This window comes from Microtus ochrogaster, chromosome 15 (assembly GCF_000317375.1).
Source record: "Microtus ochrogaster isolate Prairie Vole_2 chromosome 15, MicOch1.0, whole genome shotgun sequence".
NCBI classification, from domain to species: Eukaryota; Metazoa; Chordata; class Mammalia; order Rodentia; family Cricetidae; genus Microtus; species Microtus ochrogaster.
Genome location: NC_022017.1, coordinates 31,339,892 through 31,356,140, shown reverse-complemented (window position 1 = coordinate 31,356,140; position 16,249 = coordinate 31,339,892). Strand labels below are relative to the sequence as shown.

The window sequence follows — 16,249 nt, the reverse complement described above, 5'->3', positions numbered from 1 at the left end:
CAGTAGGATCAAAAACCCATTGCTGCCATTGTTCTTGAGTTCTCAGTAGTTCTCATTGTCCACTATGTTCAGCAAATCTGGTTTTATCCCATGGTTTTTCAGAACCAAGCCAGCTAGCCTTGGTGGGTTCCTGATAGAACATCCCCATTGTCTCTGTGTGGGTGCACCCCTCACTGTCCTCAGTTCCTTGCTCATGCTCTCTCTCTTTCTGCTCCTGATTTGGACTTTGAGATTTCAGTAAATAAGGAATAAAAAAATGACCCATTTAAAACATAGTTCTTGGACAGATAAACTATCTTTCTGTCCAAGAACTATGTTTTAAATGGGTCATTTTTTTTATTCCTTGTTTTTTGAATTTTTTGTATATTCTGGATAATAATCCTCTGTCAGATATATTGCTGACTAAGATTCTCTATCATTTGGTGGGCTTCTTTTCACATGGATGATTGGGGTTTTTTTGTTTTGTTTTTATTTTTGTTTTTTGCTTTGCAGAAATTCTTTGGTTTTATGAAATCTCACTTGTTAATTGTTGGGCAAAAGGGGTCCTATCAAGAAGCCCTTCCCAACACCTAGCTCATGGAGGTGACTGCCGATGTTTTCTTCTAGCAATTTCAGTGTTTGGGGTTTCACGTTTAAGTCTTTCACTCATTTGTAGTTAGTTTCTGTGCAGTGTGATACATACTAGTCGAATCTCATTCTGCGTGTGGACATCGATGGGCTTGCTCAGCACCATTTGTCGAAGGTGCTGTCCTTACTTCAGTGTATGTTTGCGGCTGCTTTGTCAAATACTCAGTGGCTGAAGCTGCAAGAACTGATGTTGGGTCTTCTATATTGTTCTCCATGTCTTTTTTTTTTCCTACTGTAGCAGACTGTTTTTATTGCTGCATCTCTGCGATCTATCTTAAGATCTGCCATGGTAATCCCTCTAGCATTTTTTTTTTTTGCTCAGGATTGTGGCTATTTGGAATCTTTTGTGGTTCCATATTAATTTTAGAATAGTTTTTTTTTTCTATTTCTGTAAAGAATGAGATATTGGGATTGCATTGAATCTGTAAATAGGTTTTGGTTAAATGGTCATTTTCATAATATTAATTCTGCCAATTCATGAACACTGGATGCCATCCCATTCTTTAGTGTCTTTCTCCCTCTCAACAAAGGTTTAAAGTTCTCCTTGTAAAGGTCCTTCACGTCCTTTGGTTATATTTATTCCTAGATATTTTATTTTCTTTGAGGCTGTTGTGACTGGAAGTGTGTTCATGGTCTCATTCTCTGTGTGTTTGTCGTTAGTGTACAGAAAAGGTATTGATTTATGCCAGTTGGTACTTTATCCTACCACATTGTTGAATTTGTTTATCATTTCTAGACATTTCTATGGTAGACTTTTTGGGACCTCTCATGTAGAATATCATAGCATTTGCAAATAGGAGATAGTTTGACTTTTTTCTCCATGTATGCCCCCTTTAGTTTCTTTCTCTTACTGTTTCTTATTGCTCCAGCTAGTACTTTGAGCACAGTGCTGAGGAATGTGAATAGTAGAGAACCCTGACTCCTTCGTGACTTCGTTGGGATTGCTTCAAGCTTTTCTCCATCTAAGATGATGTTGGCTGTGGGTTTCTCGTAGACAGCTTTTATTGCATTGAGGTCTGTTCTCACTAGCCCCACATTCTCCGTGTCTTTTATCATAAAGGCATGCTGGATTTTGTCAAAGGACAGCTCTGCATCTATTGAGATGAACATGTGGTTTTTGTTTTAATCCATTTATGTGGTTTATTACGGTTATTGACTTGCATATGTTGAGACATCTCTGTGTTTTGGAGATAAAGTCAACCTGATCATGCTGTAGAATAGTTTCGATATATAGTAATTTGAGTCTAAATCTATCAGGTACATTGGCCTATAGTTTTCTTCCTTTGTTCGTTTTGTCTTTACCTGGTTTAGGCATTACAGTGATAATACTGATTTTTGTAGAAGATGTTTGGGAGTGATTCTATTTCTATTCTTTTAATAGTTTAAGAAGGATAGCTGTAGTTCTTCTTTGAATCTCTGGTCAAATTTTCCTGTGAATCCATATGGCCGTCTCGACTTGGAATTTTTTTTTTCTGGAAGGCTTTTTATTACTACTTAAATTTCCTCATTTGTTATGATGTGTTATGGGTCTGTTTAGGTTCTTGGTCTCTGTTCTTTTTAATTTGTGGCTGAGTCTAGAAATTTATCAATTTCTTTCAGGTTTACAGCTTCATGGAATCAGGTTTTTAAAACATTCCCTTATAATCACCTGAATTTCTTTAATGTTTTTTGCAATGCTTCTCTATTCATTTCTGATTTGTTAATTCATATCCTGTCTTTCTTTCTATTAGTTGGGTCAAGGGTCTGTTATCAATCTTGTTTATTTTCTCAAAGAATTAGCTCTTAGGTTGGTTTATTGTGTTCTTTGTTTCTAGTTCATTGATTTCTGCTCTGATTTTTATTTCTGCTGTGTTTATATTTGGTTGTTTGTTCATGTTTTTGTTTTTTTCTAACTTTTTGAGTTGCATCATTAAGCCAAGTATTTTAATTTTTTGTTGTTGTTGTTTGTTTTGGTTTGAGACAGGTTTTCTCTGTGTAGCCCTGGCTGTCCTGGAACTCACTCTGTAGATCAAGCTGGCCTCAAATTCAGAGATTCACCTATCTCTACCTCCTGAGTACTGGGATTGAAGGCAAGCTCCACCATGCCAGCCTTCTGATTTTTTTTTTTTTATGTTAGGCACTTAGAGCTATACATTTTTCTCATAGGACTACTTTTGATGTGTCCCAGAGGTTTTGTTGTATCCTATTTTCATTTTCATTTAATTCCAGAATTTCTTAAATTTTCTTTCTTGGTTTCTTCTTTACCCATTCATCAGTAATGAGTTGTTTAATCTCCATGAGATTTTTGTATTTACTCGATATGTGTTTGCTGTAAACTTTTTTATTGCATTACAATCAGATAGAATACAAGGATTGGTTTCTACCTTCTTAAATGTGTAAAGATTTGTTTGAATCCCATTGTGTGATCTGTTTTAAAGATGCTTCTGTGCTCCTGAGTAGAACATGAATCCTTTGGGGTGTTGTTGGAATATTTTGTAGATATCTACTGAATCTATTTTGATATATGATGTCAATTAATTCTGGATTTTATTTTTTGTTCAATAACCTGTCTATTAGAGAAAGTGGGGTATTGAAATCACCTACTAGTTACAGATGTTTGCTAACCTTTGTCTTTAAATCCAGCAGTAGATTTTTTTTTTTTTTATGAAATTGGGTGTATATGTTCAGGATAGGAATGTCTTCTGGTTTAACTGTTCTCTTGATTAGTGAAATATCCCCTAAATCTTCTGATTAGTTTTAATGTGAAGTCTATTTGTCAGATAATAGGTTAATGAAGCCTGCTTGCCTCCCAGTCCCATTTGATTGGAGCATCGTTTTAGTCTAAGGTGGTACTTACCCTTTAAACTAAAATGTGTTTCCTGTAGACAACTGATAGATGGATTTTGTTCTTGATCCATTCAGTTAGTCTGTGTCTTTTGATTATAGAATTGAGGTCATTGATGCTTAAAGTTATTATTGAAATGTGTGTGTTAATTATGGCCATAGTGTTGTTTTTGGTAGCAGTGTTTGTGTTTTTGGTAGTTTTTTTTAACAATTATGGTTTCATATTTCTTTCCATAGTACCTCTGCTGTACTCATTTCTATCTTCATCCCAAATGAATGCTTCCTGTATTTTCTTTATATTTGATTTGGGTAATTTTAAAAGGCTGTTTATATTGTAGAAAGCTTTCCTTTCTCCTTCAATTATGGCAGATAATTTTACTGGGTATATTAGTCCAGGTTAGTCATCATGGTTTTTTAGGACTTGGAATGCATCACTGCCAGGTTCTTCTGGCTTTCAAAGTTTCCATTGAGACATCAGCTGTTATTCTAATGAGTTTTCTTTTATATATGAGTTACTTTATATTCCCCCACCCTCTTCCCCTCTCCCAGCTTTCAATATACTTTGTTTTATACACTTCATATTCTATCTATAATATGGCATGAGGATTTTTCTTTTCTGGTCTATTTGGTGTTCTGTGTGCTTTTAGTATTTGTGTGGATTTTTTTTTCTGTGATTTTGCTAAAGATCTGGTCTATGGTCTTAGGATTCTTTTATGCCTATAGTTTGAAGTTACATTGTGGGCACTTGTATGCCACTTTATGAATATAGCAAAGCATTAACTTAGCAGTACATGTAAAACAGTAACATTTTTATGTAATAGTCCCAAGCTATTTTTAAAAATCTAAAAATTATTTAAATAGGTTCACATTTAGGTAAATACTACCCATTGGCACTCTAATTTTATCTTAATAAAAATGAACTTTATATTCTGATTCATCAGCACTAAGTAAAATAATGTGTGTGTTGGTTCTCAGTACCCAGACTTCCTGAGTCCTCCTCCAGGGTATAGCCCTGTGACTCTCCCTGACCTCTCTGCCACACTATGTCCTTCCTAAACCAATGCAAGTATATTGATCGAAGGAATAAACATTCCTTTGTCTATGAAAAGCATAACCGTGTTGTGCTTGGCTGGATGGTTAGTTAGACATGGTCTTACATAGCCCAGGTTAGCCCCAAATTCATTGTGCAGCCAAGGATGACCGTGAACTCATAATCTTCTTACTTCTACCCACCCCAAGTGCTGTGATTACTGGTAAGTGCCACCACACAGGGTTCACATCTGTGTTTGAAGCCATTACAACTGCAAGGCTGCATTTTTGACGTTGTGTTGTAAGTTGTTGGCTCTCTAGGTATCTGGCAACATTGGACTGAAAGTAAAGCTGAAAAGTAAACTGGATGAATTACTAGATACTCATTGGGATGTCTGGATGATTCCTAAATAAAAATAGAAGCATTCCAACACAGCATGACTCAGCATAATTTTTAACTTAAGGCCTCTGCTTAAGACAAAGATCCACTCTTTCTGTAGGATAAAAACATCATCTGGAGCACTGTCAGTATAGAAGGGACACAGTGTTTCCTGGTTAAAGCCTGGAGTGTGGGGCAGATCTGGATAGGTGGGAAGGTTAGATGAGGCAAGAGAGGGTCCTGTGGATTGGGGGCAGGTAGGGCTTGGGGGCAGGTAGGGAGCATCCTGGTTGAAGCTTAGACCCCTTTGAAGGGCAGGTACTGGTTGTGGAACCCAGACTAGCTCTGGCAAATTGGGGAGAAGGTGCAGATGATCAGAGGAACTCAGACTAGACCCCGGGGAGGACACGGGAAGTCTGGGTAGTTGGGGTGGTGGGCAGCTGTGCAGAAGGGACTTGTGGGTAGTTGCAGGTAGGGTGGGCCTTGGTGGAAAGCTGTGGCCAGACTCGATTTGGGCACTGGTTGTGGGGTGTGTGGGGTGCAAGGTAGATCTGGTGGATTGCAGAAAAAGTGTGTTGTGTGGTCAGGGGAAGCCCCCGGGTTAGACCCTGGAGGAGGACACAGGAAGTCTGAGTACCTAGTGGAAAATCTCTCCCCCCACCCCCCGCCACCACCACTTTTAAAATTTTTCCTTTCATACTTTCTTTGGGGCTGGTTGGCTAGTTTCCCTCATTCCACTTGGGGATGGAGATTGCTAATTTAAAAGTTGTCCACACTATTGTTCATTTCTTATGGGTGTACCACAGATGGAAACTTGGTTAGGCACAGGACCATCCCCAAGTCTAAAGCCCGTCATCGTCTTCACCACCTTCCAGACTGAGAGAACTCTGCAGCTCTCTGATTGCACTCATTCCTGAACATTTGTGTGCCGGTTCACTGTGTTTGTAAACACCACCATGCTTTCAATCCATTCCCCTGTTATTAGATTTATTATTGTTGTACCCAGATTTTTCTCTTATGTCCTATCTTATCCTTTCTTCTATGCACCTCTGCTATCTATCTAAGTGCCCAGTATTTTTTTTTACCTGCCTTAGGCTATTCTTTCTAATTCCCTTTAGTGAAATTTTGTCTGTAGAAAACTCTTGGTTTATGCACCGGTGTCACTATTTCACACATGGGAAAGTACTGTTATCATTCAGGATTGAAATTATTCCACTGACTTTTGGATACCATTGCTGCTGGCAAGAAGACATCTGTCCATCGGAGTGCTATCTCTCTGATCGTCTGAGTCTTTCTAGCTCCTGTTAGGGTGACCCCTCACCACCCGGTCTTCTGACACTACACGACAGCCAATGTGTTACTCTAACACTTGGAATTGGCTGGGCTTCTTGAGTCTGGGGCTTCTGTTCTGCTTTGCTCTGAGAAGCCCTCAGGCATCATTTCCTTCACAGCTTTGCCTCCCTTCTCTTGATTTTTCCCTCTGAGAACTCTTAGACACACATAGATGAGGTTCCGCCCATGTCCTTCATGCTTTGATATTTTCTGCTCTTTGTGGATGCCTTTGCTAAGCAACACCTTCAGTTCCAACTCCAATTGTCTGGTTTGTTCTTGAGCTGAGTTTACTATTCAATTCAGCTTAGGTGTTACATGTTTCAGCTCATTTCTTATTTCCAGTTATGGGGGTTCCATTTGAGTCTTTTTGTGAGCTATATTTTCCCCATATGTTTTTCACTTCCCAAACCTACCACACTCTTTCACAGTCTTCGTGCAGTATATCCCATCATCTGATTCTTCCTTGAGCTGGTGTCTTATTCTGTTTTGTATGGATCTCGCCATAATGAAGTGTTTCCTGGTGTGCTGACCCATTTTAAAACTGAATTATCCATTTTACACATGCAAATCCTTGTGCCTTAGGAACAGAAATGGAGCCCTCCCTGAAAATATTTGTCTTTAAGGTGTTTGGTACATGTGAGTGACAGGTGCTAGCTGTCTCCAGCCACTCTGAAATGAGTAATTTGGGGCTTAAGAAAGGCACTTTAGGGCATGTGGCTCAGGACTTTTGGTTCACAGGAGAGAGAGTTGAAGCCCGCAGATGAGGATGGGCCAGGTTTATTTCTACTGCTGAGGAAAGTGAGAAGACAATACTTGTGGTCATCTGGCTCCCCAGCTAGTGAAAGCAGCTTCCTAACTGCACCCTGTGAGGTAGCCCTGGATCTGTCCCCTTCCACCCCTGAGGAAAAAGTCAGCATCAGGCAGGACAAACAGCTTCCCTTTCTGGATTTTTGTCCCCTCACGAGTACTAGGCCCTGAATTATTACTGCTTTATGTATATGTGTGTACATGTTTCTGTGTGTGAGCAAATGTATACACGTGTGCATGTGAAGGCCTAGTACTCTTTCTTGATTGTGATCTACCTTATTATCAAGGCAGGGTCTCTCAGTCGAATCCAGAGCTCATCAATGCTGCTAGCTTTGCTAGCCAGTTTACTCCAGGGATCCCTGCCTCTGCCTTCTATGCCAGAATTACAGATAGGCTCCTACATCCACCTGACATTTGCTTGGGTTCTGGGGATCCAAACCCTGATCCTCATGCTTGCTGCTTATGTGGCAAGAACCACATAAAGAACCACTGAACTATATACTCAGCCCTGGGCCTAGTATTCCTCACCTCACTACGGCTTCCTGATGTCTATTTGTGATGCGTAGCTATGGTCTTTCTTAGCCAATTTCAGTGGAAGACTTCATTTGGGCTGCTCACCCACTTTGTTGGTAACCTCTTCTGATCCATACCTAGCATTTGCTTTGATCATCTAAAACACTTTTTGATGGCCCCAGGGCTAGATGCCCACACAATTCTCATGTCTGCTTATAGAGACAAGGACTGCCTTTTGGGGTGTCATAATGACAGCGGTTTTCTGGGTTTGTGAGTTCAGCAGCCCCGTACAATGCTTACATCTTCTGAAACCATCTAGGGTCAAGTCCAGCTTGGTCTCGAATCCCATCAGGGGCAGCTCACCATCTTCCTTATGCTGTGACTTTTCTGTTGGAGCATTTGTGTCACCAACCCAAGTTTTCTGCTGCAGGTTAGCCAACAAATGAGCCCATGTGAAGGACTGAGGGAGCCCAGCAAGGACAAATATTAACAGTCCCTGGAGGAGGTGGGATTTCAGGCATGGCAGGACATATAGATGTGACTGAAAAAGAAAGCAGTAAGAGGGGGAGGAAGCGGGAACCCATGTGCACTGAAGCCTTGCTAGCGATGCTGAGGAGATTAAAGCAAAGAGGCCATTCATGTAAAAGTGTCCAGGACAATAGCATTTTTTACCCCTACCCAGAAAGCCAAGACTCAACCACCCTAACAGCCCCTCTGGAGTCATGGAGTTGACAACTGGCTGAGGTGGAATCCAGCCTCTCCGACATCATCTTCTGGATCCTGGTTCTTCCTGGTATTTTGAGTGTGACAGCTATTACTCAGAGAGGAACAGGGAATATGAGAGCAACCCATTCAGCCACACAGGTGAGTGGGCATGGCTTGGTATATCCCTTGCTCAGGCCTGGGAAGCACCTACTGAGTGTAGGCCCAGATCCAAGAGGGTCTCTCCCAGCCCTGGATCAATTCCCACCTACTAATAGAGCTAGAAGACCCATGTGTTCCAGCAAGGGACACCTATCCTTACAAGGGGCAGCCATCCTACAGCGATTCCTGGCTCCCTGTCTGCTCACGAGAAGAGTCTAAGTATCCTCAGCACTCTGGGTGTCCTTGTCTTGACTCTAATCACCTCCTCTGCCAGGATAGAGGGCAGAAACCTGGGCAACGCAGATAATTCTGTGGGTGGTTTTGCAAGGTACATGGGTTATTTTCTTCTCCTTCCTTTTCCTCCTTCTTCCTTTTCCTCCTCCTCCTCTTTTTGTTTTTTGAGACAAGGTTTCTCTGTAATGTTGGAGCCTGTCCTGGAATGAGCTCTTGTAGACCAGACTGGCCTCAAACTCGCAGAGATCTGCCTGCCTCCTGAGTGCTGGGATTAAAAGTGTGTGCCACCACCACCCACCACTCCCAGCTTTTTTTTTTAAACATGGGCTATTTCTATATCTCCTAAGAGGGCTGCCTTGCCCTTTGGGTTGCCTCTCAATAGACCATCTGAGAATGTGTATTTGGAATGACTGGGACCAATCCTCAACATGCTTCTACTCAGAATCAAGTTGAGCTGCATCCACATCAGCCTTCCCAGGCCTGCAGTGGCAACTGTGTCTGTCTGTCTGTATTGCACCGATCAAGATCATGTCCTTTTAAGAAGAAAGCATGTCACTGCAGTTCTTCGTGGTGCCTGCCCTCATGCTGACACCAGGCATAGCTTCACTTGCACCTTGGCAGGACGACACTCTAGGCTAGGTGTGTACCCTTCCGTCTTTCTAACATGTTTATGCAGGCATATTTTCATGGGTAGAACGTGTGCAAGCTGTGAGGAGCTGTTGATGGGAGTGGTGTTGGCTGTGACCCCTAGTCTGCAAGCTACAGAACATATTTAGCAGCATATTTCAGGGACCACAGCCCCCCCCCCCACTCCTAGAACTTGAGTGAAAGAACTTGAGTGAATTTTCAAATTCATGAGATCAAGAGAGAAACAGGGTAGATGAGACCCTACCCACACCACTGGGCAACTTGGAGTGGCAAGATGCTAACAGAGCCATAGGTGACTTGAGTAACTGCTCTGAGGTGGAAGCAAGGAGGACTCCTGGAGCCTTAGGTGTAGAGGTGACCTAGTATCCTTGGCTATCTCAGAGACAGATTGGTCTGCCCTGCCAGCCATGGGACCCATGAGCCGGATGCCTCACCTGGCAGGGTGTGGCTGTGTAGGTTTGGTCTTAATCCTATTCCTGTCTCCCACTAGCCCACAGCTTGTAAGTGACACAATGTTCAGAAAGCAAGGTAGGCCTTTATTGGAGAACATGGCAACATACATATACAGATCTGGATCCCAGAACACATGGGCAGGGAACATCCTGACACCCGCTCCCTTCGTCATCCGCAGTGTCACCTCCCATGCTTGGGTTGTCAGCGGTATTCACAGGGGTAAGCCAAACCTAAGGAGATTGACAGGATGGCTCGGCATTTCCTCTTAGGAACACAGGGAGATGACAGACCAGGAAAGACCCTCCACAGTCCCGGCTATAGAGCAGGGCCACCAAGGCTGGCACTGGGTGTGAGGTCATGAGGTCACTGGCATAACAGGCAGACGGCAAACGGAGTGACTTCTGGGAGGGAGAAGAAGAGCTGGATATGGTGTAAGGACACAGACTTCGAAGCTGAGAGGCTTAGGCCTGTGCCTCCAGGGCCCGCACATGCACACTGGGTAAACAGAACCAGGACGGTGGCAGCTCCTTGCTCTTGAAGTCCTCATGAAAGCGGATGTGGAGGAAGAAGTCACCTGTGTAGAGGAAGAGGAGGGCTCCAAGGCAAGCCGACTGGCCTGATGGCTGCACCTGGAGTGGGGAAAAAGGAAGCGGTGTCATGCTGGATCAGTGGCTCTACCCCCAAAGCTACTGGGAGAGCCTGACTTCCGGTAATGAGAGGGGCAGGACACAATCGCTCTGCCCTCATCCAAAGCGTTTTTGGCTGTGCTTCCTTGGATGAGGGGCTGCACAAATCTGAGAAGCCATTTCTGCCTTTGAAGGTAGCTACCGCTGTTTCACTCCCTGAAGTGTTTGAGTTTAGCGCGAGAGAGAGTGCAGGAAGTTGAGTGTTGGGCTGACTGAGGAGAAGTATCTGAACCAAGCTCTAGGGCTGATTCCTCTGGGGCTGGGCTGGGTTGGGTGGGCAGGGAGGAGCTGTGGGTGCATACAGGTAGGAGCACCACCATTGACCTGATCCCTGGTTGTGAAGCTCTATAGGTTGAACATGGAGACTGCGCTGCAGCTCGTACTCACCGTGTCAAGGTAGAAGGTGCTGGAGCCCACAAAGGAGATGACGTCATGCAGATCGTAGTTGTGCACGCCATTCTGGTGGTCCTGGAAGGGGACCACGGTGAGGGCGAAGGGCCCCACGCTACGGGGACTCCGGTTAGTCAGTCTCACTTCCAGGTGCACAGGGTCACCAACCTGGCAGGCAGCTGCTGCCTCACGGTCACATGGCTGCCCATCCACCAGCACATCTGCAAGAGATGGAAGACAATCAGAGGTAACCGGTCTGTCGCCTCACTTCTTGCTCTGTGTCAGAGCACTGGGGACACATGGGAGTGTCTGGACCCTCTTTTCCTGAAATAGTCTGGCAGAGACGGGCATGGCAGGAGGAGAGCTGTCACCCAGGGAGGCTGTCCACTTGGGGAGAGCCCAGATCTATGGTGTTCCTCTTGGCCTATTCCAGTCACAGCTACTCTTTCCTCTGCAGGTGAAGAACTTAGAAACTGCAAAGGCAGGACCATGAACTTGGCCCAGCCACACTCACCTTCTACCCACAATGCCCGAGGTCAGGGTCAGGTTTCATCAAACAGAGGGTCTTGGGAGAATGACCTGTACAGAGTCCCCAAAGGAGGGGATCTGGGGAAGATGGCACTCTCTCTCTCAAACCTTCCCAGATGCAGACGCATCTCCTGCCTGCCTCCTGTTATTGCTACTCTCTGGACTTGTACCCATCCTCCATCTACAGGTGAGCTGGAGCTATAGAAACCCCTCAGTAGCCTCATCCATCCCAACACTGACTACCAGGTATGGCAATGAGGAACCTGGATGTAAACAAACCCTCCTGGAGGGAAAGTATAATCTAGCAAGGGAAAAGTGGGGTCAGCCAGGAAGGGGACAATATTGAGACTCCATCTGATAGAGGGCTCATCACAGGCATAGGGAAGTGGGAAAACATACTTCTTCTCAAATTGACATTCTCCTGGGTATTATTTGTCTCTAAGAGTCTGGTTTTAGCTCCATCTTTCATTTTTGAATACAGACGGCCATCTGGCCTAGGCCTGATCAGGACAGGCTCTGGGGTGGTCCTGGGTCCCTGGCCACTAGTCCGTCCGGTGCAAGGGTGGACTGCTCCTTCTGCTAGCTGTCTAGCTCTCTTGAGCCCACAGCAAGGATCCAGAGGACCTGAGTGTGCACGTTCCCACCTGTGAGGCCTGTCACTATCTTGCTGAGCCCCAGCTCTCTCTTTGGTCCAGTGGAGCAGATGCCAGCACTAACAGCTAGGATGAGAACATTAAAGGTCATGATGCGTGACACTGTGGGCAACAGCGTGAGAGCTGTGTGCACAGGCTCCAGAAATGCCCCTGTCCCAGCATCCGTCATAGCATCTGCTAAGTCTGCAGGGCAGCTCAGTGACTTCTGTCTCCAGCCTCAGTTTCTCCCTGTGGCATGGAGCCTCCTGCAGAAAGGTACCCAACAGTCTTCCACCTCTTTCTCCACTTCACACGGGCCAGGTCATCATGACCGTCTCCTGAGCAGTAAGCCCAACCAGGTGCAGTTGCAGCTTCTTGAATGAAATGGGGAGAGCAGCTGGCAGAGTGGCTGGTTCCGTTAAGGGAGAGATGATTATAAGCAAACCAGCGAAGGGTGGCTGGCTCATTACAGCTCTTCGGTTTTTTTTCTCTGCAGAGGACTGTGTGGGCTGTCAGGGCAGCTAAGGCTGTGGTTCATCTTCCAGCCTTTCCTGTCTGCCTGTTAACCTTTTCCAGCCCTGACTCTGCACAGCCCAAGGTAGACCAGCTCAGACCTCAGCCTCACGTCTACCCTATCAAGTCAGGAGAGACCCTCGATACACCCAGCCTTCTTCCTGATGACTGAGACTGAAAGCTGGCATAAGTGTCCTGACTTCCTGGGGAGAAGAATGAGGGTAAGGCTCTCCCCAGTTGCAACTATCAACTTCCTTCTGGCACTCTAGCGTATTCACACATAGAAGACAGGAGGCTCCCCAGGAGGACTGCCTGCTCTAGCCTGTCTTGGAGTAACTGACCATCCCATGTAGGATCCCAGGAATAGCATCTTGGGAAGCCCTCAGGACCATGGACCACTGTCTCTTCCTTGGCCAGTCCTGTACTTTTTCATCTCTGATTGGAGTGTGGAATCACAGACTCCAATTCCTCTGGTTCCAAATACCACCTGCAGCTGCACTAACACCATGACATGGTGCTGGCTCTGCAGAAACCAGGTATATAAATAGAAGACAATAAGGGAACCAGATCTAGTGGGGTCCATCCTGCAGGCATCCTGTATCCCAGGATACAGGAAGGTGGCTGGTCATAGGCAGTCCTATGGCCTGAAGGAACAGGAGACAGGTAGATGATCCTGGTCTCTATGTGTCTTATGTAGCCCCAAATCACCATGTCTTCTTAGGAGGATGGATAGTAGCACGGACCAGGCAAGTCAGACTACTTGAGAGGAGTTAAGAGGCAAAGTGGGTATAGAGGTCAAAGGGTCACATGACAGGGCCAGCTGAACCCAGTCCTGAGGGCTCTATATCCTCAGGGTACTCTAAATGTATAGCTGTCTTTCCCATCTGGTCTCCATGGACTGGATAAGTCAAAGCACTGGGCACCTGAGGGACCAGCAAAAGAATTTGGTCTCTCAGGAACCACATGACAAAATGGTTGAGTCTATCCAGATCACCCCTGGCAGTGGCTCTGAACCATGGATTCCAGAGGCTGTGCTACCTGTGTCCCAGAGAATGAAATGTCTTCCTATTTTGGGTGGTGTTGAGTGACAGGCTCCAACAGGTACATGTCTGTAAACCTGGGTCCAACTCACCAACGTCCTGAGTCACTCAGTGGGCAGTGAGGAGGACAGGAAGGGCAGAGCAACGTTCCTCTCTTCCCCCCAACCCCAAGAGCTCAAACGCCTGCAGACCCAGGACTGCGTAGTGGCTGAGAATGACCTGTAGTTTCCTGCCCAACTAGACATTCCCCCACCCATTAGCACAGAGCCCCCACAGCCAGGACTAGAAGGATTACTTTTCATCCATGGCTACAGATCTAGGAAGCCCATCAGCCCTGCCTCTCACACACCTCCCCTATTTTGCTCCAATACCCTGGAAAACGGGACTGCTAAGCATAGCTCAGGAGCAAAATTCCCCTTTTGGGATAAAGAGCATGTCTTCAGGAAGAAGGCAGGGGAAGGGAGGGACAACTTGGGGGTTGGTGCTCCAGCCTACTCCAGGGGAGGGGATAGACCTAAACTGGACAGCCAAGGTTGATCCGGAAGGGACTTGGCTTTGGAAGAAGTCAAGGGAGCAACTCATCATTCCATAGATGAGTTGAAAGACAGGAAAGGGAATAAGCCAGCGAGGTGACACTAGAACTCGCTGAGGTGTCCTACTCAACACCAACTCCTGGCTGTCCTCTGAGGGAAGCAGAGGCAGATATAGCATAAGATCTCACTTCTAACCATCCAGGACAAGCAGTCCTCCTCCTCCAAAGCCAATGGGGCCGATGGCTAGGTGCCTAACCAACAAAATGCATTGACTTTCTTCTTTACTGATAAAAGTCAAGTAACTGAAGTTTTCACTTTGGTTGTTAGGAAGCTCAGAACCAGACACGTTGGTGCCCAGTAACTGTAATTTAGTTCCCCTAACCTCCACACCTGCCCCACCATCCTCACGCAGACTAGCCCCCTGCATATTCCTGGACGTCCACACCTCCATGCCTGCCCACTTGCCAGTTCCAGTGGCCCTGGTGTTTTAGGTAGAGTGAGGATCTGACTCAGAGGCTGTGGTTCCGGTTCTTGGGTAAGTGATATCATACACCGCCATCCCTACATCTACACTCTGGGCTCCTTGTTCCTGGGAAGGTGGCCTCTGTCAGCATGCTGAAGTCTAGGGCAGGCTCGGAGGTGGAGGAGGAGGAGTCCGGAGGACAGGAGAGTCCAGGTAGTTGGCTCCAAACCCCTGAAGCACAAGCTTGCAGTGACCTGATTGAGAGCAGACAGTGGCTTTTTGTCCCTGAGTCACTGCCAGGGTCTATGCTCTGTGGAGTTGGTGCCACCACACACTCCATCCACCAAATAGCATGTGTTTTTAACAATTACTGGGGTAGCTAATTGGCTCCTAAGCCAGAATGCCGCTCCTTGGCATGGAGGCTACGCCAGACCTGCGCATGTAATCACCCTCGAGTCGAGGGGAGCTCCTGAGGAGCCACTGCCTCTCCTGGGAAAATAATTTACAACTTTTCATTAAAGATTAAAGAGAATTAAATTAAAATTAAGGTGAATTGGAGTTCAAGAAGAGGGCTGAGTGTGTGCAGTCCTCTTTCAGAGAAGAGGCTCTCTGGCCTTATCCTAGCTTATGGGTTTCAGAGATTGTAGGCTGAGCTCTGAAGGGTCCAGGCTCCGCAGCACAAAGCCTCTGGGTACCCATACTGCTTGGGGACTGTGGTCCCTGGTCTCACCATCTCTAACAGTACTATAAATGTCTATCACCACTATCCACATGAGGCTACACTGTAGGTCAGGACCCTGTTATGTGGGTGCTAATCTGTGGCAGAGGCAGGGCCCCAGAATGTCCCTCTACATTCCCAGAAACCAGAGACCCTTTCCCTGCTGTTCATTCCTTGATCTAGGCCCTAATGTGACCCAGGCTGCTTGAGCTTGCTCTCTAGCAGGAGATGACCTTCAGCTTCTGCTCCTCACACTGGGATTACAGGCCAGTACTACCATGCCTTGATCAGGGGGTACTGGATAGGCCAAACTGTCGCATACATTCTGGGCTCTGCCCAGCCTGTTGGGCCCATACCAAACACCGGTCTAACAAAAGAAGTCCACATGCCTGGGTCTGTTCACAAAAGTATATGAAAGATAAGACAGTATCCCTCCACAAACCCAGGAGCTGGGGTCATCCTGGGGAACAGCTAGGCTGCTCCTGGTTCCAGCAGATCAATATGCCATTTAAAATGAGCCCAGGAGAAAGGTCACAGTGGTTAATGCAGTTGGCTGACCTGGCTTGTGTCTGGAACCTGTGGCCCAGTTCTGTCAGGCACAGTCAGGAAAGTTCAGGGCATTACTTCACGACAGGCTCAGTGGCCAGCCCTGAAGAAAATGCCTCTTTCCAGGTGGCTGGAAGCTAGGGATGCCCAGAGGCCAAGCCTTTAGAACTTGGGATTGAACTTAACCTTGACTTTTAAGCAAATCTGATTTTTCAGAAACCACATAAACTGGGAGCAGCTCCAAGACTGACTTCTCGGCAGTGCCCCCTCACTTCTAATACTGCTCAGAGCCACGGGAAGCCAGACTGGGGGCCTTAGCTTTGTGCTATTACCAGTTAGGGGGACCCATACAATTTCTTTTTACCTACCTAATTGGTCTTCATTAAAACAGAACAAAAGTTTGAGTTTGTGGAGGGAGAAAAGATACTACCCAAAGAAGACTAGACTACAGGCCACCAAGCAATCTATCCATCTTTACATCCACCCCCACC

The 16,249-nt window shown here is 45.9% G+C and overlaps 1 protein-coding gene across 2 annotated transcripts in view; it reads right to left on the bottom strand.

Moving 5' to 3' along the window:
* Positions 1-9,779: 9,779 nt before the first annotated feature.
* The window catches only part of Trappc9 (trafficking protein particle complex 9), a 425,933-nt gene continuing 419,463 nt past the window's right edge, over positions 9,780-16,249 (bottom strand). For both annotated transcript variants that reach the window (XM_026782638.1, XM_026782639.1), the window contains 2 exons: positions 10,783-11,006; positions 9,780-10,338 (listed from right to left, as the gene is read on the bottom strand). In XM_026782638.1, the coding sequence (XP_026638439.1) occupies positions 10,171-10,338; positions 10,783-11,006 (392 nt within the window). In that variant the 3' untranslated portion in view covers positions 9,780-10,170. The remainder of the gene's footprint in view (positions 10,339-10,782; positions 11,007-16,249) is intronic.